Consider the following 26,558-nt stretch of genomic DNA (forward strand, 5'->3'; position numbering starts at 1 on the left):
TTCCCTGATGTTGGGGCCAGAATGGGCTACAGGTGGGGCCTTTCTGGGCAAAATACACATGTAGTACCTTATCTGTATGACTCACTATACACTATAAAGGAGGACGAGAGTCATAATACTCCAGAACGCTTTCTCTATGTACACCTATTAGGATATTTACGGTTTTTGGTTCAGGTTCGTACGCTGTAATGTTTTTGACTGTGTTGTTTCTCCATGGCGGTCTTCAGCTCAGCTGTACTGCGCTCTGTTCTGAACCTCATGCCCACACAGGGCTCTCGCAGCTCGTGTTCTCTGCGGTGGCTCCGCCGGTTCTCCGCAGGCCCTGGTCCGGAGCCTCGATCTGTCCGCGCTCTGCTTAGCGGGGAGTCGGACCGCTACGGCGGCGTGACAGTCCGGCATCTCCCCGGTCAGATCAGCGAGTCCACTTTCAGCTCCATGCTGAGAGGTACATGGAGGAGTTAAACTAGCTAGTTTACTATATACTTATAATTCAGGAAAAATTACTGTAGCGATGCAGTTGTGACTTATATTTGGACCCCTTCTGGGTCTCAGTCCCTGTCATTCCGCTTGTGTTTGCTTTAATTGTGTAAGGCAGTGTTTGTCCCCACTGACCCCAGTTCATTCCACAGCTCCCAAGCCCTTCATGAGTTTCAGCTTTTGTGTTAGTTTCTTAAATGTGTGTCACACCATTTTCAGCAGAAACTGATAAAGTAGGCTCCAAAACACCCCAAGTTACAGGGGCACTCCATACAAAGGTAAAAATGTGACCATTATTGCACAAAGTCTAAGAAAACCCCCTTTAGCTGATGGATCTTGAAGGTGGGATGGACTTTTGAGAAAATATGTGCAGACAGGGATTTTTTGTTTGTTTATTTGTTTGTTTTTGTGTTTTTTTTTCTTTTTACCTCTAGCTGGCTAATACAGATGGAAGCCAGATAGCTAATATTCAATTCAGTTCAATTCAGTTCAACTTTGTCATTATACAATACAGGGTAGTACAGTATAACGAAACATTATCGGACTACTTTTCCAGTGCAGTAACAAAAGATGCATAGTAAACAGTGCAAAGACAAAAGACAGTAAAAGACAGACAAAATGTGCATAGTCAGTAGGTACAGGTGTCGAACAAGGTGTTGACAAGATGTGCATAGGCAAGTGTTATAGGTGTGTTGGACGTATAGACAGTTAGTGCATAGTCAGATATTCAAGTGTATCAGATATATAGACAAAATTGCAGTACAGTAAATGCAGAAGTACTATTGGTAAAAAAAAAATGTAAACAGTGATCTGTATATAAAGTGTACAGTGCAGGTACAGATTAGCAGCATAATGTTCAGGTAACATCATAAATAAACAGTAACAGTATAAATATATAAATATACTAGAAATTTTTATATTACTAGTATTTATATTTAAATAGTACTGCTATGAAGCAAAACATCACATCTGTATTTATTGGCCTCTGCATTTCCACAGTGCTTACTGTTATTAGCACAACATAAAATATTACACTCTAGTTTTAGACCGAAATGTCCCTTTAATTATTTCTAAGGGAGGATTTCCCAGACAGGTAAGTTGTCTTTTATATCTTTGGCAGAAGTTAAAGGGGAACTCCACCAATTTTTCAAAAATTCTACATAATTAAATGGTTGATTAATGTAAAGCAAAATAGTCCCCAAAGAAAATGTATTTTTTCAGATGTACCCCTAATTTACCATCATCAGCATTACATAAAAAACTCTGAAGACATGTGTAGGTTCACTGGTGGTTTTGAATAGCAGCAAAAATGGGTATATTTGTGTTGTAGTCATGACGACCCTTTGTTCCCACCAGCATTGTAAAGAAATATAACTTGTAACGAATCATTTTACATTGAAAACACTCTGACTGACTTTGTTTGCACGGCTAAGATGGAAGGATGCAACATTTTGAGAAATCGGTGGAATTCCCCTTAAAGTGGCCCATGTCCTACACTTTTCTTGTGTTTTATGTTTTACCCCAAAGTCCATCTGTGACGTGTGTGCAGTTTTATGCACCAGCAGTCACCATTCATTCATTCATTATATTTGCCATTCATTTATTATATAAATGACCATTTTACAAGCTTCTGGAGTCCTGGAGGTCAGTAAAGCAATATGATGCTACCGTATGTCTTAATATAGTAGCCAGTGTTTTCTACTTTGTTCAATGTTGATGGATTGATGTCTCATAAGAAATATACAGCGTGATTACAGTTTTACAGTAAATATACTGTTATTAACAATGTTATTACCCTTCTAATTACAGTAGGTGTTGTGTAGCATACAGTGTAATTCCGTCTCCTCTGTGTCTCATCTGTACTGTGTTTCTGTGTCTGTGTGTGCTCTAGGTGCGTTGTGCATGTCTATGCTGTGCTTATATGTTGTGTTTGTGTCTGTTCTGTGTTAGATTCTCTCTCACAGTGGCGTTCTGAAGGAAGGATAGCTGTGTGGCTGTATGTGCCGCTGGCTCAGTGTCGTTTGGCGGAGGCTGCGGCGGTTCATGGCTTCACCTTTCACCACGCGCTCGGAGACACGGCCGTGCTCAGCCTGTGGATGGGGTCTGGGGAGAGCCGCCTGCCTGGCTACGCTACACACCAGGTCGGGGTGGCAGGTAAATATATTAGGTTTCACAAATTTATCAGCATCAACAGCAGTCACAACCATAAAGTGTCAGAAATGTCTCTTTAAATCCTTAAGTTCCCAGGCTGTTTATGTCTTATGCTTCATTGTTTTTAGGTATTACAGGCACCATAATTGAGGTTTTCTTATAAGTGAGGTACATATAAATACCTTATAAATAATTATCAACACCATCAAATTTGCCTTTTCCCCTACTTCCCCCTACTAACCCTACTATGACCGTCAAAACAGTCATACTAGGGGTTATAAAGACTATAAGCTGGTAGACTAATCAACTAATAAGTCCACCACTCAGTGCAGGTTAGAGCTAGCCTTTTCTCTAGGTTAGAGATAGCTGCTCTACAGTAATATCCAGTTTTTCAGCTTGGTTGCTTTACAGCAGTGAGTCATACTGAAGCAAGATAAAGTTCCAAAGCACTGCAGTTATTTTCAGTTAATGCAAAGTAAAACAAGTATAAGCGGAACAGCTGTAGCAGAGAGAACTAACAAGCAGCTTCTTAACAAACCTCTGTCTGACAAACCAAACAGAAAAAAATGACTAGATCCCATGCTGTTAGACAGAACCTTTTTCCCCACAGATTTTGCAAGCTGTTTAACTGTCAGTTAGTGCTCTCCAGTTCTCCTCACTGGTGCTCTGTCAGTTTTGCCACCCCTCACACATCGCCACTTGTCAGTCATCAGCAACATCCAATTAAATCGCCCGTTAGCTCATGCCTAAACCATAAGAAAAACAAACATTTTATAAACATGTTTTATGGATGTAAAATTACTACTTATAATTTGAAACTAAATTTAGAAATCCGTTCTTAGAACGGAATTACATTACTATATCTTGCTCTGATAAAGAGATGCTAGCATTTAGCCTGATAATTCTTTCCCATTGGACTGATAATACCTGTACATGGAAGCGTGAAGAGCCAGAGCTAGTTTAAATTCTCTGTGAGAGGTGAGGTTCTGACAGGTGTGGTGATTTTAGCATGCAGTTTACATCAGACACTCTTTGTACTTCTGTGGGCAGAGTGCCTGAGGCTAAGCTTAATGAAATACAATACTTTTGCGCTGTTTATACATATATATATATATATATATATATATATATATATATATATATATATATATATATATATATATATATAGTTAAGTTATATAATATATAATAATATATATTATATACATACAGTGGGTTGCAAAAGTATTCATACCCCTTGAACTTTTCCATATTTTGTCACATTACAACCACAAACATAAATATATTTCACTGGAATTTAATGTGAAAGACCAACACAAAGTGGTATACAATTGTGAAGTGGAAAGAAAATTATACATGAATCAAAACATTTTTTACAAATAAAAAACTAATAAGTGCGACGTGCAAAAGTATTCAGCCCCCTTTTCCCTGAGTGCAACCAATTGCATTCAGAAGTTGCCTGATGACTGCTAATGACTCAAAAGGGTCCACCTGTGTGTAATCTAATCTCAGTACAAATACAGCTGCTCCGTGACGGCCTCAGATGTTGGTTAAGAGAATATTGGGGAGCAAACAGCATCATGAAGTCCAAAGAACACACCAGACAGGTTAGGAATATGGTTTTGGAGAAGTTTAAAGCAGGCTTAGGTTATAAAAAGATTTCCCAAGCTTTGAACATCTCACGGAGCACTGTTCAATCCATCATCCGGAAATGGAAAGAGTATGGCACCACAGTAAACCTGCCAAGACAAGGCCGTCCACCTAAACTTACAGGCCGAACAAGGAGATCACTGATCAGAGAGGCAGCCAAGAGGCCCATGGTGACTCTGGATGAAATGCAGAGAGCCACAGCTCAGGTGGGGGAAACTGTCCACAGGACAACAATTAGTCGTGCACTACACAAATGTGGTCTTTATGGAAGAGTGGCAAGGAGAAAGCCATTGTTAAAAGAAAACCATAAGAAGTCCCGTTTGCAGTTTGCCAGAAGCCATGTTGAGGACACAGCAAACATGTGGAAGAAGCTGCTTTGGTCAGACGAGACCAAAATAGAACTTTTTGGCCACAATGCAAAACGCTATGCATGGCGGAGAAATAACACTGCACATCACTCTGAAAACACCATCCCCACTGTCAAATATGGTGGTGGCAGCATCATGCTCTGGGGGTGCTTCTCTTCAGCAGGGACCGGGAAGTTGGTCAAAGTTGATGGGAAGATGGATGGAGCCAAATACAGGGCAATCTTGGAAGAAAACCTGTTGGAGTCAGCAAAAGATTTGAGACTGGGGCGGAGGTTCACCTTCCAGCAGGACAACGACCCTAAACATAAAGCCAGAGCTACAATGGAGTGGTTTAAAAAAAAGAATATTCATGTGTTAGAATGGCCCAGTCAGAGTCCAGACCTAAACCCAATTGAGAATTTGTGGCAAGATCTCAAAACTGCTGTTCACAAACGCTCTCCATCCAATCTGACTGAGCTTGAGCTGTTTTGCAAGGAGGAATGGGCAAGAATTTCAGTCACTAGATGTGCAAAGCTGGTGGAGACATACCCTAAAAGACTTGCAGTTGTAATTGCAGCAAAAGGTGGCTCCACAAAGTATTGATTCAGGGGGGCTGAATACTTTTGCACGTCGCACTTATTAGTTTTTTATTTGTAAAAAATGTTTTGATTCATGTATAATTTTCTTTCCACTTCACAATTGTATACCACTTTGTGTTGGTCTTTCACATTAAATTCCAGTGAAATATATTTATGTTTGTGGTTGTAATGTGACAAAATATGGAAAAGTTCAAGGGGTATGAATACTTTTGCAACCCACTGTATATATAAATATATAATATATACCTCTGGCCTGCACTGCCTGTATGTATGCAGCAATTCTTTTACTCTTATTTCCTTTGTTGACTTATGCCATAACAGAACCTTGGGAGGAACCAGGTTCACTAGGGGGGGACCCATCCTCCTCTGGTCAAACTACCTACAAGTGATTATACTACTAATATTAGTAGCAGTAATATTAGTAGTAGTAGGAATAGCTAGGAGTCTATGAAAACATCAGTGTAGGGTGGGCAGCTAGTCCAAGGTAGGTGGCGGTAGCTGGGGCATGGGCAGCTGGTCTGAAGTGGGTAGCAGGAGAGCTCGACAGTCAGTCGTCCTTCAGTGTCCGGCCGGACATGTGGGCGGTTGTATGCTCAGAAAAAAGGCAGGGAGAGGGAATTCATTTCATTCTGTCTGTTGTATGTAAAACAGTGAATGTGAACATTTCCAGAGTGTGGCTAACAACTCCGGCAGATCTGACTATGACAGCTTAGCTAAAAGGAGAGAACCAGAAGGACACACAGACACGAGAGCACTCTGAAACAGTTTGGCATCCCTCCGCTCCACCGTCCACAAACCCGAGTGACCGCGTGTGAGCAGCGGGACGACAGCACCAGCATCTCAGTTTACTATAATTCCCTGTGTCCATGGACCCCTGGATCTGCTGCCTTTATCTAAGGGGGAACATTACCTACCAAAAGCTAAACTGAACAAGTGAGTTTTCAGCCTAGTTTTAAAGATTGAGACTGTGTCTGAGTCTCAAACATTTTCTGGAAGATCATTCCAGATTTTGGGGGCTTTATAAGAAAAAGCTCTTCCCCCAGCTGCAGCCTTATGAATTCTAGGAACTATTAATAAGCCAGCACTCTGGGATCTGAGTAGTCATGATGGCTTGTAATAGGAAATAAGGTCTTGTAGGTACTCAGGGGCGAGCCCATGTAGGGCTTTATATGTCAGTAAAAGAATTTTATAATCAGTATGTAATTTAATAGGCAGCCAATGAAGTGATGATAGCACTGGACTGATTTGATCAAATTTTCTAGTTTTAGTGAGGACCCTGGCTGCGGCGTTTTGGACTAGTTAAAGTTTGCTTAGACTCCTGCTCGTGCATCCTGACAGTGGTGCGTTACAGTAGTCTAGCCTAGAAGTAATAAAGGCATGTACTAGTGTTTCTGCATCATGCAGGGATAGGGCATTTCTTATCTTGGCAATGTTGTGAAGATGTAGAAAAGCTGTTTTAGTGATGCTGCCTATGTGTTGATCCAATGATAAATCTGAATCAGTTATGACACCAAGATTTTTTGCTGCTAGTCCAGGTGTAACTGGAAAGTCAGCGAGATTTAAAATTAAATCTGGTCATTTATTTCTTGCCAATTTTGGACCCAGAAGGAGAACCTCTGTTTTGTTACTGTTTAGTAGGAGGAAGTTACGTAACATCCAGCATTTCACGTCTTTTACACAGTCCTCTATTTTCTTTAATCTGTATTTGTCATCAGGCTTGGCTGATATGTACAGTTGCGTATCGTCTGCGTAACAATGAAAGTTTGGTTACTTATAACTGTGGTTACTTATATGGTTACTTATAACTGTGCCTAACGGTATATACATTTATAGTGTAAATAATAACGGTCCTAAAATAGAGCCTTGCGGAATTCCAAATCTTACTTTTGAATAATTGGAAGATAAATCGTTTACACTGACGAACTGATAATGTTCTGTTGGGTAAGACTGGAACCATGATAGGACTGTCCCTGTGATTCCAACCATGTTTTCTGACCTTTCTAGGAGAGTATTGTGGTCTATTGTATTGAAAGCTGCGCTGAGATCAAGTAGCACTAACAGGGATACGTAGCCTTGATCAGAAGCAAGAAGAAGATCATTAGTTATCTTAACTAGAGCTGTCTCAGTGCTGTGATGTGGCCTGAATCCAGATTGGAATTTTTCATATGGTTCTTATGTAGATATGAACTAAGTTGTTGGGTCACAGCTTTTTCTAAGATCTTAGATATGAATGGCAATTTAGAAATAGGCCTGTAATTTGATAATACACTAACATCAAGATTTGGTTTCTTGATCAGGAGTTTGATAACTGCTAGTTTAAAAGCTTTGGGAACATAGCCCAGACTAAGGGACGAGTTTGCTATAGTTAAAAGAGGGTTTATAATAACTGGCAGTACTTCTTTGAGTAATTTTGAGGGAATTGCATCGAGTGTGCAGGTTGTGCAATTTGCACAGGAGATAATCATCTCTATTTCTAGCTGTGGGAGTGAATAAAAAGTTTCCAGCCTTTTTTCTACAACTGCGCTATGTTTTATATCAGCCAAGTCAGATGACAGCCAAGTTGGATTTAATACTGTGGGTTGAATTTGTTGTCTAATATTTTCAATGTTATTATTAAAGAAGTCCATAAAAACTTCACTGGTGAGAGTTGCCAGAATTTGTGGTTCAGTACCTGCCTGATTTTTTGTGATTCGGGAAATCTCACTAAACAGAACTCTAGGATTATATTTATTATTCTCGATCAGCGAGGCCAGATATGCTGAGCGAGCTTTAGTGAGAGCATTTCTATACTCTATAAGGCTGTCCTTCCAGGCAGAGTGGAACACTTCAAGCTTGGTTTGTCGCCATTTCCGCTCTAGTTTCTGTTTGTTTTAAGGTCCGGGTTTTATCGTTGTACCATGGGGCGAGCTTTTTCTGCCTTATTCTTTTTATTTTAAGTGGTGCCACATTTTCTAAAGTGGATCAGAAGGTATTTTCTAAATAATCGGTTAGTAAATCTAGCTCCAGTGGGTCTGATGGAGTGAAAACTGGGGCTGATAGTTCTGGTAGATTTTCTATAAATTGTAGGTCGGTAAAAGGTTTTATTGAGCACTTTGTAGAATAGCGAGGGGGCATACATACAGTGTATCACAAAAGTGAGTACACCCCTCACATTTCTGCAGATATTTAAGTATATCTTTTCATGGGACAACACAAAATGACACTTTGACACAATGAAAAGTAGTCTGTGTGCAGCTTATATAACAGTGTAAATTTATTCTTCCCTCAAAATAACTCAATATACAGTCATTAATGTCTAAACCACTGATAACAAAAGTGAGTACACCCCTAAGAGACTACACCCCTAAATGTCCAAATTGAGCCCTGCTTGGCATTTTCCCTCCAAAATGTCATGTGACTCGTTAGTGTTACTAGGTCTCAGGTTAGTGTTACTTTGGTCTCACTGAAAGTTCCAACATGGCACCTCATGGCAAAAAACTCTCTGAGGATCTTAAAAGACGAATTGTTGCGCTGCAAGAAGATTGCCAACACCCTGAAACTGAGCTGCAGCACAGTGGCCAAGATCATTCAGCGTTTTAAAAGAGCAGGGTTCACTCAGAACAGACCTCATGTTGGTCGTCCAAAGAAGCTGAGTGCACATGCTCAGCGTCACATCCAAATGCTGTCTTTGAAAGATAGACGCAGGAGTGCTGTCAGCATTGCTGCAGAGATTGAAGAGGTGGGGGGGTCAGCCTGTCAGTGCTCAGACCATACGCTGCACACTATATCAAATTGGTCTGCATGGCTGTCACTCCAGAAGGAAGCCTCTTCTGAAGTCTGTACACAAGAAAGCCTGCAAACAGTTTGCTGAAGACATGTCAACAAAAGACATGGATTACTGGAACCATGTCCTATGGTCTGATGAGACCAAGATTAATTTGTTTGGTTCAGATGGTCTCTGAACCTGCATGTGTGGCAGCAATTGGGGCTGGGGCTGCAGGTGTTGGGGAGTTACATTTCATTGAGGGACACATGAACTTCAATATGTACTGTGAAATACTGAAGCAGAGCATGATCCCATCCTTCCGGAAACTGGGTCGCAGGGCAGTGTTTCAGCGTGATAATGACCCCAAACACACCTCTAAGATGACCACTGCTTTATTGAAGAGGCTGAGGGTAAAGGTGATGGACTGGCCAACCATGTCTCCAGACCTAAACCCACTAGAACATATTTGGGGCATCCTCAAGCGGAAGGTGGAGGAGCGCAAAGTCTCAAATATCCACCAGCTCCGTGATGTTGTCATGGAGGAGTGGAAAAGCATTCCAGCGGCAACCTGTGAAGCTCTGGTAAACTCCATGCCCAGGAGAGTTAAGGCAGTTCTGGAAAATAATGGTGGCCACACAAAATATTGACACTTCAGGAACTGTCTCTTAGGGGTGTACTCACTTTTGTTGCCGGTGGTTTAGACATTAATGGCTGTATATTGAGTTATTGTATATTACATATTAATTACTTATACATATTAATGTATAAATTTACACTGTTATATTAGCTGCAGACAGACTACTTTTCATTGTGTCAAAGAGTCATTTTGTCAGTGTTGTCCCATGAAAAGATATACTTAAATATCTGCAGAAATGTGAGGGGTGTACTCACTTTTGTGATACACTGTATATTATGGCTAAGTCATAGCTCATACAAAATTAGGTAATGGTCGGAGGTGCTGAGGTAGGATATTAAGCTTGTCTATGTCAAGACCTAGTGTCAAAACTAAATCTAACATGTGACTACAGTAGTGTGTAGGCCTTGTTACATTTTGGGTAATACCAACAGAGTCTAGAATTGAAGTAAATGCCTTTTTTAGTGGGTCATCTACCTTCTCAAAGTGAATATTAAAATCTCCTACAATTATTACTTTATCATTGCGCACAGCTAGGTTTCAGCGAAATCACTAAATTCTTTTAAAAATTCAGAGTAGGGCCCTGGTGGTCTGTAAATGTTAAATAATGAAAATTCATCCTTTTTTTCTGACTGGATTTGTAATGTGAATGGAAAGAACCTCAAAGGAAAAGAAGGTGTTACATTGTTTATCACTAATATCTAGAGTATTTTGGTAGATTACACACCTCCCATGCCTGATAATCTTGGCCTATGTGCGTAATTATAGCCTACAGGGGTGGCTTCATTTAAAGCTGAATATTCATCTGGTCTAACCCATGTTTCAGTGAGACAGAAATATATCAGTTAGACAGATATATAAAGGCAGATATCTATGCTTATGAATGTATTTAGCTAGAATATTTATAGCTTCTCAGTCTAAGAATGTCATTGACCCAATAAAAAAACGTGACATTGATATAGGCAATACAGTCAAATCTCTGGACAGAAAATGTGTCAGAGAATGCACAACATTATTGTTCCTATTAATAATATTAGACGTCATGACAATATGACAACGATCGTAAGTTTACTTTACTCACCTAGTTTTACAGTTATGTTCTATGTTGCCTCCTGGTTTTCTTATTTTAATGTGTTTGCACATTAATTTATTAGACTTGTGTTTTAATTTTCATGGAATCTCAGGTGGTTGCTGAGGTGTTGTTTGGGCATTGCTATGGTATCCCAGGTGGTTGCTAAGGTAGCCATTACTATAGAATCCCAGGTGGTTGCTAACCTATTGCTTGGCTACTGCTATGTTGTGCCTGATGTTTGCAAATAGGTGTTTTAAAATACATGTGGAAACCTGTTTCACTGATTTACTAACATGAGCTGCTCCTGAGTCTGAAAGACGCTATATAAATAAATAAGCATACATAAATAAAGTTTACCATGAAGTTTATAATTATTTTTGTGGCTAAAATCAATAATCATGGTGATAGTAATGGGTGCACAATATGTTATTTATTATTAATAGAAGTGTAAAGGAAATCCTATAGGTGTTAAAAGTGCCTGTTCAGCCCAGCACCATCTGAAAGACATTTCCAGTTTTCAGCAGCAGGGGCTGCTGGAGTGCATTTTTCTTCGTGTGGTGGCGTAGAGGGCATGTTGGAACATGTCTCTGTGAGGATGCTGCATTACAGGACAGGACAGATAAATCTAGTCCAGGGCGACAAAGAAGAAAGTAGGGGAATTTGGGGGAATTTTATAAGGGGGATGATACACTAAGAATGAATTCTCATTTACAGACATTCTCTATGGGCTAAGTTGGGTGATATACAGACTTTACAGGCATACAGGTATCAATGTTACACAACAATACTGACTTTTAGTGGTGATAAAGGGCAATTTCACTGATTTTTCAAAATTTCTGCAAAATTCAGTTGTTAAGATGGTTTGATATGACATGTTCCATCCTAGAGGAATGAATTATACACAGTGGTGTTGGAGGCAGACATCGGCAGCATCTAAAGGGGAATTTTTCAAAATTTCTGAATAATTCAAAGTTATTCAGGGTGGTTTGATGTGAAGGGCATTGTTCTAAAGAAACTTACTGAGATTTGTTCACAATGGTGGTCATACAAGACGGAAAGCTACATTGCAGAATGTTTTTACTTGGAATGGTTACCAATATGCTGCCTGATGCCTCAGACATTGTTTTATGATTTTTAATCATAAATTATGCCTTTTAATGGTTAATTATGGTGTAGAGGCGCATGCAGGGTGTTTTAAGGCAAAAGATTTTTTAAAGAAAATGTTTTTTAAAATTTACCACTATTTTACCATGATCAACATGGCATGTTACAACTCAGAAGACATGTGTAGGTTCTGATTGTCAATATAATGGCACTATTTGTATTGTAGACATCACACACTGTGAAGAGATTAGAGACAACATGTTTACAATGAACCGTTTCAAACTACTCTGAAGGCTTTCATGCCACTAAGAACTACATAAAATTTTGTTGTTTGCCACTATTCTAACATTGTCAACATTACATATAAAAAATTAGAAGATGCGCTGATGTGCAGATGAAACAGTGGCCGTTTATGGTAAGGGAGACATTTTCAGTTAATGAAATTTTTAACAAGTAGGTTCGATAAGTGTGGTAGAGGTGGGCCGTATGGCAAAAATATTATATCAAAATATTTCGAGACATTTACATAATGCACAATATGCATCATCATGTTTTTTTCTTCTGAGATTTAATAAGCTGGAACAGAAAGCTGTATGCTACATATATATATATATATATATATATATATATATATATATATATATATATATATACTTGCTATAATAATGCTTTAATAATAATATTAATCAATATAAACTATGATGATTTTATTGTGTTTTACATTCTGCTTTGCACTGAATACAATAATTAATACCTAATTATTCTGTCTTTTAATGAAAATATAGTTAGTGTTCTTTAAGTGCTGATGATAGCCACAATATGCTCAGAAAAGCATATTGACATAATTTATCACGATGACCATGAAATATCATCATATCACCAAGCTGCAAGTTAATAAGTTAATGCACATCCGTTTTTAAAAATGGTGTGCTTGGTCATGCAATATATTAGGTTATTAATTATATACCACTAGATTTCTGTTGCCCTGTGATGGACTGGCGAGGGTTGTTTCCTGCCTTCGGCCCATTGACTGCTGGGATAGACTACAATGCCCCAAGCAACCCAGATGGATAAGTGCCTTAGAAAATGTGTGTGTGTGTGTAGGTTGCTGTTCTCAACGTGACTCAATGTATGCTACATGTTTTAATGTTGTTTTTTTGTTTGCTTGTATTTTTCCACTTTTTATTTCCTTCTTTATTCACTATATTTGAGATCCTGACTTCAGTTTGTTTAACTCCTTTAATGTCAAGCTCATCACGTTACATTTGAAATTAGGTATATACTTACAGTATACAGCTGCTCAAACAAATTACTCAGCAGTGTTGGTTGAAGAGTGGATTCTCTCTTTAATAGATCAGACAAACTTAACTGCAATGAATGTCATTTGCTGAATGGCACTGATACAATAGAACAGAAAATAATACATTGATCTAAATAGATGACGAAGTAATTTTGGAACACTGAAACAATGTATGTCAGGTTTTGTAAGAAATCTTCTCTGCAAAGTGTTCAGGAAGTTTGGGATCATTAACTTTAATAATGCTAAGATTAATTTCATCTGATCATATGATATTAGTGATAAAAAGATTTGTTTGTTCTCTTGTAAAATAAAATTAAAAGTGCTGAATTGTTTACTTTGGTCAAAATTCAATCAAAACTAATAAGCTTTAATCTGGCTTGACAAAGCCATTGCTATGAATTTATCCCTGGTAGTTGCTTAGGTGTTGGTAGGCTATTACTATAGTGTCTCAGGTGGTTGCTAAAGAGTTGCTAGACCATTGCTATAGAATCCCAGGTACTTGCTAAGGTGTTGGTAGGCTACTGTTATGGTGTCATAGGTGGTTGCTAAGGAGTTGCTAGACCATTGCTATAGAATCCCAGGTGGTTGCTAAAGTGCTGGTAGGCTGTTGTTATGGTGTCCCAGATAGTTACTAAGGTGCTGGTAGGCTGTTGTTATGGTGTCCCAGGTAGTTGCCAAGGTGTTGGTAGGCTATTGTTATGGTGTCCCAGGTGATTGCTAAGGTGTTGATAGGCTATAGTTATGGTGTCTCAGGTAGTTGCAAAGGTGTTGGTAGGCTATTGCTGTGGCGTCCCAGGTGGTTGCTAAGGAGTTGCTAGACCATTTCTATAGATTCCCAGGTGGTTACTAAAGTGCTGGTAGGCTATTGTTATGGTGTCCCAGGTGATTGCTAAGGTGTTGATAGGCTGTTGTTATGGTGTCCCAGGTAGTTGCTAAGGTATTGGTAGGTTATTGTTGTGGTGCACCCGGGTGGCTGGTAAGGAGTTACTAGTCCATTGCTTCAGAATCCCAGGTGGTTGCTAAGGTGGTGGTAGGCTGTTGTTATGGTGTCACAGGTGGTTGCTCAGGAGTTACTAGACCATTGCTATAGAATCCCAGGTGGTTGCTAAGGTGTTGATAGGCTATTGTTATGGTGTCCCAGGTGGTTGCTAAGGAGTTGCTAGACCATTGCTATAGAATCCCAGGTGGTTGCTAAAGTGCTGGTAGGCTGTTGTTATGGTGTCCCAGATAGTTACTAAGGTGTTGGTAGGCTGTTGCTGTGGTGTCCCAGGTAGTTGGTAAGGAGTTACTAGACCATTGCTTCAGAATCACAGGTGGTTGCTAAGGTGGTGCTAGGCTGATGTTATAGTGTCCTAGGTGGTTGATATGGTGTTGGTAGGCTATTACTGTGGTGTCTCAGGTGGTTGCTAAGGAGTTACTAGACCATTGCTATAGAATCCCAGGTACTTGCTAAGATGTTGGTAGGCTACTGTTATGGTGTCCCAGGTGGTTGCTAAGGAGTTGCTAGACCATTGCTATAGAATTCCAGGTGGTTGCTAAGGTGTTGGTAGGCTGTTGTTATGGTGTCCCAGGTGGTTGCTAAGGTGCTGGTAGGGTACTGTTATGGTGTCCCAGGTAGTTGCTAAGGTGTTGCTTGGCCATTGCTATGTTATCCCTGGTAATTAGGTAATACTAGGCCGTTGTTAGATGCCCCAAGCCAATTTAATAAAAATTTAATGGTAGAAACCCAGTAAAATGCAATTTATGTTTAAACAATTACGTGTGAAAACTAGTTTAACCCTGTAAGCATATACTTTTAAAACATGGCACTAAAAGGGTTCTATAGTAAAGGCCTCTATACAGAACTGTGTACATCCAAAGAGCCATTTGAGTGTTTAAGGGTTTCTTTGCACTTTCCACTGTTGTTACAAGTAAAAAGAACCCTTTTATGGACTATATAGATCCGTTTTTGTAGAACCAAATTGCCACCATTAGCTTTAATTCATGAAAGTATTATTAGCTTCTTTGAGTTTCTTTAACATGCAGTTGAAACAGTTTTGTCTTTCCATTCCCGAGAAACTGTGAGCAGTATGAAATAATGTTATAATACTCCTATATTGTCCAGTTATGTTCTGCTAAATGCTTGGACAGTCCACTGCCCTGGGTGTGTCTGGTATAAAGCTCAGTGTGTATCCTCTCTAAACCAGATTCCAGCTGCTGTGGTGGCTACTTCACTCCTAAACTACTTATGAGTGTGTGTATGTGCATGTGTGTGTGTGTGTGTTTTGGAGCGGAAGCACTTTCCAGAGTGAACTATTTTATTGCAGTTTGCTGTATTTACACTATGACGGTGTGCTTCAGTGGCGTTAGTGGCAGGACTGTGGTGTTCTTTATTAAACGTTTAACTCTCCCTCTAACCAGCACTTGGCATTTGGCATGATGACCTTAGGCTCATGTAGAGCTGCTCACATTCTATGAGCAGTGCTTTTCTATGGAGATTAAACACCTGCGTCAGCTATGGATGTGCCTTAACGTAGCTGAATGCATTCATTAGAAGAGGTATCTGAATACGTTTGGGCATATAGTGTTTTTCTGTGGCGATGTTTTTTCAGTGAATCTGTGCTTTTTGTAAATGTGTCACTTTTTCACTATCCAGTCCCATTCCTTGACAAAAGTAGAGCAAAGAAGTCGTGTGGTTTAGTATTGTGAAAACGGAAGAAGCTTGCCTCATTGCTGAAGTCCATTCAAAAGTGGCCTTTAATTCTGGCCAGCCATTATGTACTGGTGTCAGGAAAATAGTGCTTCTGACCTTACTCAGGAGAAAAACAAGTTTTTTTACCCTGTTAGCCAGAGGAAAGGCAAATGGTAGTACAGTATCTAGAAAGCCAGGTAACCTTGCTAACTTTAGTTTGTATCTTTTTGGTCTTCTCACCTACACTGTAAGATATCTTAACAAGAGAAATCATCTCAAGTCTAAATCCAAATATCTAGTCTAAATATCTAATATTTGTCATTTTTCAATAAGTAAAATTAACTTACTATATTGGCAGATAATTTTGCTAGTTTCAAGCATATCTCTTAAAATAAGCAAAATTATCTGCCAATATAGTGAGATAATTTTACTTAATAATATTACTTAAAGTAAAAAAATGTTTAGACATAAGTTAAATAACCTAATTATAAGCTCACAACAATCTTAAAATGAGAAATATTAGACATATTATCAAGATTTAAGACAATTATGTTTCAATTACAAATTCATTAAATCAACAGCTTGTTTTTTTAGGACCCTTGTTTTCAGTTTTTCAAAGAAATCTGCAGGGATGTATTTCAACACCTCCCTAGTTCAATCTTAGAAGCTGGTAACTACTTTTACTTCATATGGTCCAAGTAATACCAAACACATTCCGTGAGGTTGAGAAAGCCAACAGCGGCTTAGACTACCTTCAAGTCTAATTGCTCAAATCGGATTCGAGCTAATATGGTCATTTACATTGGTGTAGTCAGTGACTCAAATCTGTCATTAATATGAATAAACCAGCATTCGGAAACAACCTGCATGTGCACCTCTTAATCAGTGTTGTCATGTGAATGAATCATGGACGTCATGAACAACAAACAAGCTAACCAGCAGAACAATCCTTCACTGCAAAGGTAATGTGCTCTCAACAGCTCTCAGCTCCTCATTATTAGAGCAAACTTCAGATCTGTCTCACAGTAGAGCAAAAAAATCAGATATGTGCCACTTCAGCCCACTAATGTGAACATAACCTTAACTTAATTCTACTAATGTGAACAAAACCTTCACTTAATTCCCCTATTGTGAATATAACCTTCACTTAATTCTACTAATGTGAACATAACCTTCACTTAATTCCACTAATGTGAACAAAACCTTCACTTAATTCCCTTATTGTGAATATAACCTTCACTTAATTCCACTAATGTGAACATAACCTTAACTTAAATCTACTAATGTGAACATAACCTTCACTTTATTCCACTAATGTGAACATAACCTTCACTTAATTTGCAAGTGTTCATCTTTAGCAGTGAGTCGTCTTCTCAGAGTGGAAGGATCTGCAGCAAGAGCTTGATTTTCTTCTCTGTCTCAAAGATGAAAGAGGTAGCACTTTCTATGAATGTCACGTTTATAAGCATCTATAAACACATAACATGTTATAATGCATTCATAAGGCATTAATTATACTGCGTTACACTTTATAGCTGTGTTTGTTATACATTATGAATTGTTAATATAATGCATTACAAGTAGTGTTAATAACATGTTATGCTGTCAGTGCCAAAGAAGTCAGTCCCAGCTTGAAGAGCGTAAAAACAAAGTTTATTTTTGCCCAGTATTATATGTCTCGCTGCTTCAGTCCTGAATACTCAGATGCTCCAAACAGGCTGTCCAGCCTAGAATTACTGCTACAATGTGCTTTTCTTACCCAGCGCTCTCACTTTAAATGTTGCATTACATCACAGCAAACCATGTACAAAAACACAACTGATGGCAGCACTAGTTTAAAATCTGACATTTGAAGCCTGTAATGTGCTTCATTGTGTTTCAGTGTTTCAGTAAATCCTTCAGTACATACTTCAACTTGAAGCCTCACTCTTAACACTGGAGAAGGCTTTAGTACAGTTTGCTTCACTTTACTTAGAGTGGATAAATATGACTTGTGAGTTCTTATAATTTGTTATGGACAGTACTTATAATGCATTATGTTAACAATTCATAATGCATGATAAGCATGGCTATAACATGTAATGCATTTTTATAAATATTTATAGCCATGGTTATGATGCCTTATGAATGCATTATAACATGTTATGAATGTGTTTGAAGGTGCTTACAAATGTGACATGCATAGAAAATGTTACTATGAAAGCTTTAATTATCTGATGGGACCATTTTCTTGGTCTACCAGGTCCTTCAGGTGATTGTTAGGAATCCTGTTTTCTATTTATTTTTGAATAATTTTTGGAACTCCAGGATTGCAAACGCCTGTATTTTTTCACTGGACTTTCTCCTTCCTTATACAAGTGGATTATCTTACATGTAATCTCCTCAGAAATATCTCCTGAAAAATGAGTAGCTTGTACTTAATGACTGTAAATAAATGAAGGTTATTCTGAGACTTTTGCACAGAACTGTGTTTGTGTGTTTAGTGCTTAACCAGTTTTCTCTTTTTTTTTAAGGGGCTGTTGTGAATGAGTCCAGTGGAAAAGTCCTTGTTGTGCAGGACAAGAATAAGGTACGTCTAACTTTTCACAAGCACATCACTGCACACTGCTCCTTTATATATCACACTGTGGAGATCATTGTTTTGCACTGACGTCACTTACGTTTCTGATCAACGATTAAAGCTCAGATTAGCTCAGCTTAGTCACAGGTAAACAGGAGAAGTGTGCATTGCCGAAATGTTAGTGGAAAAGCGAGGCACCTCAGGTTACAACGCATGCACTCAAACCCAGCACAGGCAAAGGCCCTCTTGTGAGTGAAGCAGTGTTTGAGAGCAACACCATGTTCCTCTGCTCCAATCCCCTCTCTGCTCCGCACCGCCTCCCAACTACTATAAACAGCCTTCATTATGCATGTTTGCATAAACTCTGCTTTTCCGGCAGCTCATTACCGCTCTTCATTCTCCTTGGACGAACCAAATCTGCCCTCCACTGAAAATGTGCACAACTTTCAGGCAAGCAAAAAAAGATTGCTGGAATTTCTAGTCACCTGTATCTGTCTGGGGTCGGATTCACCAAAAGTTTCTTAAGAAAAAACTTGCAAAGGTGCTTAAGACAAACAGTAAGAAGTTCATAAGAATTTTTAAAAATGCAATTCTCAAAAAAAAGTAGCAAAAATTCTATTAAGATAATACTCTTAAGAAAATCTTCAATGTTTTCTTATGTAGGCCACATTACATTTTACCCCATACCATAATTGATGCAATCTACGTTTTGAATTTTAACTGTTATTTCCATTATTTAGTATAAATGATAGTTTAAGTGTTTTAAAAAATGTAACAAACAAGAACTAGAGATAATGTTGGAGGAAACAACCAAATCCTCCTTAGAAAATACAATAACTGTGGGGTGACAGCAGAAAGCAAGATACAAGGACAGGCAGGGGTGGATATATTGATAAATTTAGATGCTTACATTGTCAATTCTTATAGCCTAAGACAAGAGTGAGACTGGCGTATGGTTAAGAAAACATTTAAGAATATGATTTTCCAAGAATACCATTTGTTATCAGAATTATTCTTTAAAAAGTAGTTAATAAAAGAAAATAAGATAATTCCTAAGAAGTTATTTGAAGAATTATAATTTTTCATAGCTTTTTTTCTTAACTTTCCTTTCCACCTCCTTTTTTCTACACTCATTGTCCATTTTGCCAGCTCTACTTACTATATAGGTGCACGTTGTAGTTCTACAGTTACAGACTGTAGCTCATCTGTTTCTCTACATACTTTGTTAGCCCCCTGTTACCCTGTTCTTCAGTGGTCAGGATCCCCATAGACCCTCACAGAGCAGAGCACCTAAGCTGGTGGAACATTCTCAGCACTGCATTAACAATGGCGTGGTGGTGGTGTGTTAGTGTGTGTTGTGCTGGTAGAAGTGGATCAGACACAGCAATGCTGCTGATTGTCCTGGTTTTACTCATGTAGAATCGTCCAACAACGTCTTCTTCAATCTCTTCACAGCCTCTGCCATACTGTCCATACTGGGAATACAGATGTGCTTCTCATAACTAGCTGCTTGTGTGACATGATGCTGTATTATGCAGTTCTCATGAGAGGTCTCATGCCTGCTTCTCTAAAGTTACGTAGTGCTAATCCACATAGTGGATTCACTACATAGTGGAATCCACAGTCAAGCAGAGCATGTGGAAACCGGAAGACTTGTCCATGTGGAAAATAAATCTTGTCTCCAAAAGAACTGTTTATACAGATCAACAACTTCATTCATTAAAATCATATAACATTTCATACACATGCTTACTGCAGAAATTCACCAACTTGGTGAATGGCTTCTAATGTGATAGAATTTCCAGTCTAAGGAGACATGCCAAAATTATTGACTTGATAATTGATGGTACAGATGCAGCAGATGGATATTAGCTTTCTGGAGTAAATGCTGGAGTATTCTTTCAGGAGCCAAATAGTCACAAAAATGTTTTCAGATTGTTTCCACTTCTTGTCATCTCCTGTCTGCTAAATAAAAGCTCTTTACTGGAAGTTAACAGAGCTGTTTGTTACAGATTAGGCAGTGTAAACAGTGGCTTTTATCTCTCTTTCAGTTTAATTCTGTTCGGTGTTATTTGTTTAGAGCTTTGTGCAACAGATATTATCCCAGAGCAGCTTTTCCAGAGATGCACGTGCAGCCCCCTAATGAGCACCAGTGAGGAAGACAGTGGCAGGAAAAAGTCCCTAAGAGAATGAAGAAGAAACACTGAGAAGAACCAGGACTGCAAAGGGGAAACTCTAAAAGCATGAAGAACTACTGAGAGGAACCAAGACTCAACTCCCTAAGAGCATGAAAAGGAACCACTGAGAAGAACTGAGACTCAAAAGGACAATGTTTTATGAGCATGAAGAAGAACCACTGAGAGGAACCAGGACTCAAATAGAAAATTCTCGACAGGCGTTAAGAACGAACACTGACAGCAACCAAGACTCAAACGGAGGAACTCTCTAAGAGCATTAAGAAGAAACACTGACAGGACCAAGACTCAAACAGAGGAACTCTTTAAAAGCATGAAGAAGAAACACTGAGAGGAACCAATACTCAAAACTCCCTAGGAGCATGAAGAGGAACCACTGAGAGGAACCAGGATTCCAAAGGAGGAACTCTGAGAGGAGCCAAGTCTCAAAAAGAATACTCTGTACAAGCAAGGATCAAACACTGAGAGGAACCAAGACTCAAACGAAGGAGCTTTCTAAGAGCATGAAGAGGAAACACTGAGAGGAACCAAGGCGCAATATAAGAAACTCTCAAGATCATGAGGAGGAAACACTAAAAGGAACTAAGACTCAAAAGGACATTTTTCTACAAGCATGAAGAGGAAACACTGAGAGGAACCAAGGCTGAAAGGGAGAAACCCTAAGAGTATGAAGAAGAACCAGGACTCAAAAGCAGGAACTGTCTTAGAGCATGAAGAAGAAACGCTGCGAGGAACCAATACTCAAAAGGAAAACTTTTTATGAGAATGTAGAAGAACAAGGAACAAAGACTCAAAGGGAGAAACTCTAAGAGTATGAAGAAGACACACTGAGAAGAACCAGGACTCAAAAGCAGGAACTCTCTTGGCTACCTTTACAAAACAGGTAAACGTGGGCCAAACCTGATTTTCTCGCCAATCTTTAGCCTTAGAGCATGAAAAAGAAACACTGAGAGGAACCAAGTCTCGAAAGGAAAAATCTCTACAAGCATGAAGAAGAAACACTGCGAAGAACCAGGACTCAAAAGGAGGAACTCTTTAAATGCATAAAAAAGAAATACTATGAGGAATCAAGAGAACCAATCCTCCAAATAATTCAGTAAGTAAATACAAGTAGGACAAGTTTACAAAGAAGATTAAACACAAGTGCTCGGATCACACAGAGCAAATTAAGCCAGTGAAATTATTAAAGTCTTTTGCTCTTTCATTCCCTTCCTTTATCTTCCCCCTTAGGCCAGCTGCTATATCGTCATTTACTGGTAGAGAGCGTGCAATGTTCAAGCTGGCTAGGAGCCACTAACAATGTCTGGCAGACCCACACACAGCAAAGCACCTTCAGGTTTGCGTTACTCAATAACCAAATCTTGAAGGTACTTAAGCCATTATGCTCTTCCTTCCACAGACAAGTGACTCAACACCAAGGGATTTTATAGATTTAGGTTTCGCTTTGTCTGTGTGGGTGTTGGAATTAGGTGATTCACATGTTTGATGAAAAATAACACCATGGTAAAAACAATGATTTGACAGCTTTCTGGAGTTAAATGATCCGCAATGTCATTTAATGATATTCAAATATGTTACTGTCTCAGTGCTCATTAACAATGAAATGGTGCAAGACATTGTTTTGTGCAGTTGTTCGCTTTATTCATAAACATCGCTTGGAAGAGTGTTTCTTGACTTGAGCATTGAGCATCTAGATCTCGAGGAAAATGCAGAGTTCAGCAAGCCTGCCATCTCTCAGACACACACCCACCCCCATCCACCCAACACACACTATCATTAACTGCACTGTCTGTGCTTCCTGTCCCAGGGTAATGTTTTCCAGACTCTTCCATCCCTGCAGCTTTTCCTCTGTACTGGGCAAGATTTTGTTCCACCGATAACACGGCGATGTTTGTAAAGCGGGACTAGTGTCTAGTTGGGAAACTGTTAAGGGGAAGTCAATGTTTAACAGTATTCTGGAATTGTAAGTGGCGGACGTCAGTGATTATAAGAGTTTGTTAAGTTTGCATCAGTCAAAAGTTAACCCCTAACTCCTTAATACATGCCGCTGCCTTATGGCAACAATGACTTTTAGATATTTTTTGCCAGTATGACAGTATAAAAGTTGTTTTTTTCTTTCCATTTGGGAAAATTAAGGCTTTCTGATTAACATAGTAGAATTTTATCACATGCCTTGTGTACTTAGAGTTTTTTTTTTAAGCTTGCATCAATCAAAAGTTAACCCTTTACTGCATGACGTTGCCATATGGCAATAATTTGTGGAAACAATTTGTTTTTTTAATTGTCTTTTGCCCCATCGGAATGCAAAAGTCTTTTAGGAAAATAAAGGCTTTGTGAGTAGCTTAAGTTATGATTTGCTTTGTATGAATAAAACTAGTTTGCACATAAGGCCATAAAATATAATTGTTGCCATGTGACAACAGCATGCCACAACTGCAATCTGGAGTGTATGCAGTGGAAGTAAATGAATACTCTTCCACTTTTTTTATATTTTTTTATTATTCCAAGTTGATGGTTTAATCAATAGCCTTAAAACATTCATGCATACCATCGCTGTCCAGTGAAAAACATGTATCTCCAGTTTTGAGATTTTTACTTTTCTGTGTCATTTGAGCTCAGCAGCTGTCCTTTACATTGTGTGGAAATTTCGGATTAGACCTATAGAAATTCTCCAAAAGTGCTTAGTATAAAATCTCTTTCCATTAACTTACATTGAAGGATGTTTTTTGCCCTCTTCTGTAAAGTAACTATTTTGGAGATACTTGTTTTTCTTTGGACATCGATGGATATGTGGATGTTATGCACATGTTCTTTCATGTGGATGATGTTTGTGGCTGTATCTTGTGGTGTGCATTGGTTTAGTACCATTTTATGCATTGCAGACTACAGTCTATTGTTGCCATATGGAAACAACATGCAAAGTACATCTCCCATACACAAAATATGAATGTTTTTAATATAAAATATTAAATATTTCCTAATAAACAGGTTATTGTCATGAAGTGTTAAGCACAGTTTTTGGTGTAAATTAGGTGGACATAAATAAGTGATTGTCACATTACAGTCACATAATATCAAGGAAAATGTAATCTGCATGATTACATGAAAACCAGAACTGATCTATATACAAATAATTACAACTGAAACAAAAAAAGACGATATATGGAAGTCACAAAAGCAACAATATATTGTGCTCATAATTTTATGTTAATGCAATTGGTTGGAGCACAAATACACTCACATTGTTTTCCCACAAAAATACTTTTATTGAATCATTTAGGAAAAATATTTCAGAAATAAAAGGGAAAATGCAACAGCTTTACCTTCAAAATCCAAATAATTACCTAATGTGGTATTAAAAAGCATTAAAAAGTCTACTTACTTCTTCAAAAACTACTCAAGTAAGAATTACATTTTCTTTTATAACTAGCAGCATTTTCTTTTTTGATAAATATTAGTTAAGAAAAGCAAAATGCTTTGTGGACATCAGTAGAACTCTCAAACAAATAAAAAAACAGAGAAGGCAAATATGCAGAATTCAAAGCAGTAACAAAGTCACTTATGATTATTGGACAACGTGTTTGCAACGAATGATAAAATAACACATTCCCAAAAAGGCACATTAAAAAAAAGGAGAAATAAATGCGGATAATGCTATAAACTACAATATAAAACTCTTTTCAAACAGTTTCTAACACAATCATGTTTGTTTCAGACTGTGAACGCATGGAAGTTCCCTGGTGGCCTTTCAAATCCAGGAGAGAATATTGGTAAGTATCAAAACACACTTTCTTTTCTCATAGCTTTAAGGCATTTTTCCAATGGCTAATGCAGTACAGTACAGTTACAAGCTTGTGTTCATGCATTTTGTCATACTTTACCTGATTACCTGTGCTGAATTAGGTTACAGTTGTTGCCATGCCGACCTAAATGTATGGGTGGAGATAGTAATAGTGCTGACCATTCATTGGTCAAACAATTACCACCGAACTGTAACAAAAATAGATGTTCCAAATCACTGTGAATGTAAAAAAAGGCAGAGTAAAAGCTATATCAGGTTCTTGAACCCCTCCCCCGAACATATACATTGATTTACTTTGCATCTTAAGATGATGTAGACTGTGTTAATTTATGTGGACTGTCATATGAGATGCTAAGAACCGTCTACCAATTACACTACAAGTGGCAATTGTAATGGGTCCAAGCACTATGTACCTAATGCAGGCAGTAGAACACAACTGATGGGCAAAATTGTTAGAGTGGCCTCCAAAATGTCACATATATTGTCCTTTTAACTTAGAAATGGATAGAGCAAGAGTTGTTGAACTCAAAATACAAAATAATAATGTATTTTAGTCTATTTATTTTAAAGTTACTACAATTTTCTACAAGGAATAATTCTGCCTTTTCACTGCTCATGAGTTTTCATGTCTGTGTGTTATACTCTGGTGGAAAAATGCCTTTCGACCAACATGAAAGTCAAATATATTTACATTTTTCAAAAAATAATGCTATAATGCCACTCTCATTTTTGAACATTCGATCATACAGAATTTCATACTGATAAAGATAGTGATCCCACTTTATTTTGATAGCCCCTCTAGATGATCTATCTGGATTTTGGGTTCAGGTTAGAATTAGGGTTAGGGAAAATGAAGGTGAACTTAATTAGTTGAATGTTCAATGCAAGATAAAAACATTGACAAAGCATCTAGAGTGGCTTATCCAAATAAAGTGTTCATCATAGCTGCTCACTATATCCATTTTTTACCATTAAGCAGCTTTTCATCCTCTTATAGAGAAACATGGGTCAAAATAAACAATCTGTATTCAGTCAAAAAAGAAAAAGCATCATTTGTTACCACATATGGGCTGCTGGTAGTACAACAGTGATATTTGTTCTTTTTTGCATTCTCATAAATGCTTGAAAAGCTCTGTTTCTGCTTTGCAGCTCGTTTCCCATTTTACCTTGTGATTTCATGTGTGACAGAGCTTCCTTTTTTACACCAACTCCTTGACATATACTCAGAACCACATTCAGAAACAACACAAAACACATGCAGATGATAAAAGGACTTGATACTACAGTAAGAAATAAAATATAATCTCAAGTAATAATGTAATCTAAAATAGAATCTCAAGTCTCACTTAAATATCATATATTACATTAGTTTGACTTAAAGGAAAAGTTAACATAGGGAGACTGACAGGGATTATTCCTGCTCTCTTTAAATTCCACAGATACAGTATGGTAGTTTACAGTTTTATGGAAATGTAAATGAATAATTAAGCTGTATCAGTCTGTTTCATCCAGAATTGTGACTTTTCATCTTCCTATGTCTTCTTTTACTACCTAAACTAGGTGCTACCGCTGTTCGCGAGGTCTTTGAAGAAACTGGCGTGCGATCAGACTTCCGATCTCTCCTGAGCATCCGCCAGCAGCACAATCATCCTGGAGCGTTTGGAATGTCAGACATGTATTTGATCTGCCGTCTCAGTCCGCTAACACATGACATCAGCTTTTGCACGCAGGAATGTCTGCGCTGTGAGTGGCTGGACTTGGTGGATTTGGCCAAAACCAAGGACACTACACCGGTAACGAGCCGCATTGCCAAACTGCTGCTGTACGGCCTGGAAAAGGGATTTGACAGCATTGATCTAAGCATGGAGGAAGTTCCCGCAGTGTACACTGGCCTTTTTTATCAGATTTATCACAGAAAGCTTCCGGTGGAGCATAAATAGACCTCACTGAATCTAGAACCTCCGGAAAACATTAAGGCCCAATTGCCTAGCAACCAACTGGAACTGGAAGCCTATTTGGAGATTCTGGAAACAGTATTTGAAAGTCATTCATTATGGGTTGTTTTCTAAGCTTGTGTCTAGGCAATCAATACATATGTTAAATACAATTTTTGATGTAAATATTATATTTACAATCTTATAATACTTATAAAAGTTACATGTAATATATTGTCATAAACCTAATAGAAACTACATAAAATTAACAATCCATAGTGTTTTTTTTTCCTCCCACAAAATCCCTTTTTGTTAAA

The 26,558-nt window shown here is 38.3% G+C and overlaps 1 protein-coding gene across 1 annotated transcript; it reads left to right on the forward strand.

Annotated features, from left to right (window-relative positions):
* Nucleotides 1–164: 164 nt before the first annotated feature.
* Nucleotides 165–26,443, forward strand: nudt6 (nudix (nucleoside diphosphate linked moiety X)-type motif 6). Its single transcript, XM_017709730.2, has 5 exons — nt 165–445; nt 2,428–2,631; nt 18,264–18,319; nt 24,221–24,275; nt 25,868–26,443. The coding sequence occupies exons 1-5, from the start codon at nt 214–216 to the stop codon at nt 26,245–26,247; spliced, it is 927 nt and encodes a 308-aa protein (XP_017565219.1). The 5' UTR covers nt 165–213; the 3' UTR covers nt 26,248–26,443.
* The last annotated feature ends 115 nt before the right edge of the window (nt 26,444–26,558 follow it).

This window comes from Pygocentrus nattereri, chromosome 14, assembly GCF_015220715.1.
Source record: "Pygocentrus nattereri isolate fPygNat1 chromosome 14, fPygNat1.pri, whole genome shotgun sequence".
NCBI classification, from domain to species: Eukaryota; Metazoa; Chordata; class Actinopteri; order Characiformes; family Serrasalmidae; genus Pygocentrus; species Pygocentrus nattereri.